Source organism: Plasmopara halstedii (assembly GCF_900000015.1).
Source record: "Plasmopara halstedii genome assembly, contig: Scaffold_1583, whole genome shotgun sequence".
Taxonomy (NCBI): Eukaryota; Oomycota; class Peronosporomycetes; order Peronosporales; family Peronosporaceae; genus Plasmopara; species Plasmopara halstedii.
This window is the reverse complement of record NW_020188494.1, coordinates 239,926-241,975: the sequence shown is the minus strand read 5'-3', so window position 1 is coordinate 241,975 and position 2,050 is coordinate 239,926. Positions and strand designations below refer to the sequence as shown.

General features: G+C 51.8%; 2 protein-coding genes across 2 annotated transcripts; one reads left to right on the top strand and one right to left on the bottom strand.

Moving 5' to 3' along the window:
• Window positions 1-737: 737 nt before the first annotated feature.
• On the bottom strand, window positions 738-1,292 carry PHALS_01646 (Tam3-transposase (Ac family); the record flags this gene model as incomplete). The annotated part of the gene is made up of 1 exon (XM_024716076.1): window positions 738-1,292. One exon carries the CDS (start codon window positions 1,290-1,292, stop codon window positions 738-740), a length of 555 nt encoding a protein of 184 aa, XP_024581711.1.
• A 442-nt stretch (window positions 1,293-1,734) lies between these two features.
• On the top strand, window positions 1,735-2,046 carry PHALS_01645 (uncharacterized protein; the record flags this gene model as incomplete). The annotated part of the gene is made up of 2 exons (XM_024716075.1): window positions 1,735-1,809; window positions 1,897-2,046. 2 exons carry the CDS (start codon window positions 1,735-1,737, stop codon window positions 2,044-2,046), a joined length of 225 nt encoding a protein of 74 aa, XP_024581710.1.
• Between the last annotated feature and the right edge of the window lie 4 nt (window positions 2,047-2,050).

The following is a 2,050-nucleotide window of genomic DNA, read 5'->3' as shown; positions in this document are numbered from 1 at the left end:
CCACCGAGCTTTGAGATGGCTAGCGCCACGCGCTGTTGCTCGGTCTGGAGCATGGCGGTTGCGATGGCCATCTCGACCTGACCTCTCTCACCCAGAGCAGGAGATTCTCTTTATCCTTCCCCTCAAAGACCTTATCGCTACTAAGGGCAGGAAAAGTCATCCGTTACTGGCAGTAGCGTCATAGACGCAAAAGAAGTAGACAGCTACTGCTGCAGGTGCTCTAGCAGCACGTTTTCGTAATTTGAAAACACCTCTAGACGCGTACCGATTGCCTCGCGGCCTTGCGCAGCAAGGTATTACACGCTCTCAGGGCCCAGCAAGGACATTAGCTTTTTAAGCCCGTCCTGCATGCCCTGGGGCAAAGAGGAGAATTGTTCTATCCTCACAGAGGATCAGTCTAAACCAGGGCCCTGCATGGGTTGGTGGGGTCGTGGGTAACCTACCGAATCGGTCGACCCACCACTCCAAAACTGCCCGTGGGTGACCCACGACCCAACTCATGGGTAACTTAAACTTACCCACCGACCACTGACCCTTCAAATTCTGATAAAGTCAATTAAATTCAGCGCCAGCGTTTGATGATTTTGACGGCACGTTTAATCTACCCGTCAGCACTGGGACGGCGAATTACCTGCAAGTCAACCTCGCTTGATCAAACACTGAAACTTCAAAGAGGGATTGCAGTTTTCGCGACATTGCGATGCAGTTTAGGTAATGACTTTGAACAGCACAAATGTTTATTGATCTGCGTATTCGGGTTCGGTGTCGGTCTCTTCAATCTCACCAAGGTACTTTTCGAGAAGGTCCGGGCTGTCACGAAGAACGACGTTGCCTCCCAAGGAGTCACTGGAAAGCGCGGAGCGCAGCACGGACTTGATGAAGAGCGCGGTGCTATAGCTGCGCTCGCATTCTGTGCTGCTTGCCTGAATAGCCAGAACAAACGAGGCAAGATTTGCGAGCAGTGGGAGCTTGCTTGCCCTGGACTTCCAGTAGCCAAGTATGTCAAAGTACACGTAAGCGTCCTTGTCCTCATTGTTCGGAAACTGACAGCTCTCCAGGATTTCTTTGGTAGACAGTTTCCCTCCCAAATAGCATCCCAGCTCCTTTTTGAGCATGTCTTGCGTAGATTCGGCGGCGGGTTGATCTGCCGCACCCTCACCATCCCCCGTGCTTGTCGGTGGCGCAAACGTTATGAAAGATGGCAGTTGCACACCTTCCATGACCGCCTCATCCAGCCCGGTCTCCGTCTCTTGGTGCAGCAGATTGGGAAATGCCGCAGCCATATTCCCCATGTGAGCCAGTGTCGCTGCACGTACGCCATCCTGGTCGGCTGCCACCACCTTGAAAAGCGGATACAAGAGGTACGCAACCTCATGAATGACATCGGGGATAAACTTGTTCGATATGTTTGCTTACAATTCAGCAATCACCGCGCGCAGATTGTGCTTCATTGCCGCAGGTGCAAACTTAATATCATCAAGCATATTTGGGCAGTTGGGACCTTAATTAGGAGACAAGATGCACAGTCGGGCGGTCACGACTCTACAGCAAGTCAATTGCTCTCTTGAACACCCCCATGATCGATACCAGCGCTTGCACATAGTCCCACGACGTACCTCGCGTAACTCCCTGGCTGAGCTGCTCAAACAATGATAATGCGCTCTTCATTGTCTTGAGAGTGAAGAAACGCCTCAATCTTCTGCGATTGCGCAATATGCTCTCCAGCGTCGACAAATGGCTGTTCCAGCGGACATCAATTACAGTCTGCAAGATCGAGGGGAGTACGGCAGCTTGTCCACACTTTTGAAAGTATGTAACTAGATCGGACGCACATACAAAGATGGTGCGGATGTGGGCTGAAACACCACTATCCTTGTGCACAAACGTGTCTTTCAGCACAGTCTGCAGTCTGTGGCAGGCGCAGCGCAGCCCGTTGAAACACGAAAGCATCGCGGATTCAGAATCACTGGTGAAGATGGCTGTGATATCGGCCACTGGCATTTTGGAACGGTCCCAAAAGCCCACAAAACTGATTTTCGATGCTAGCGGC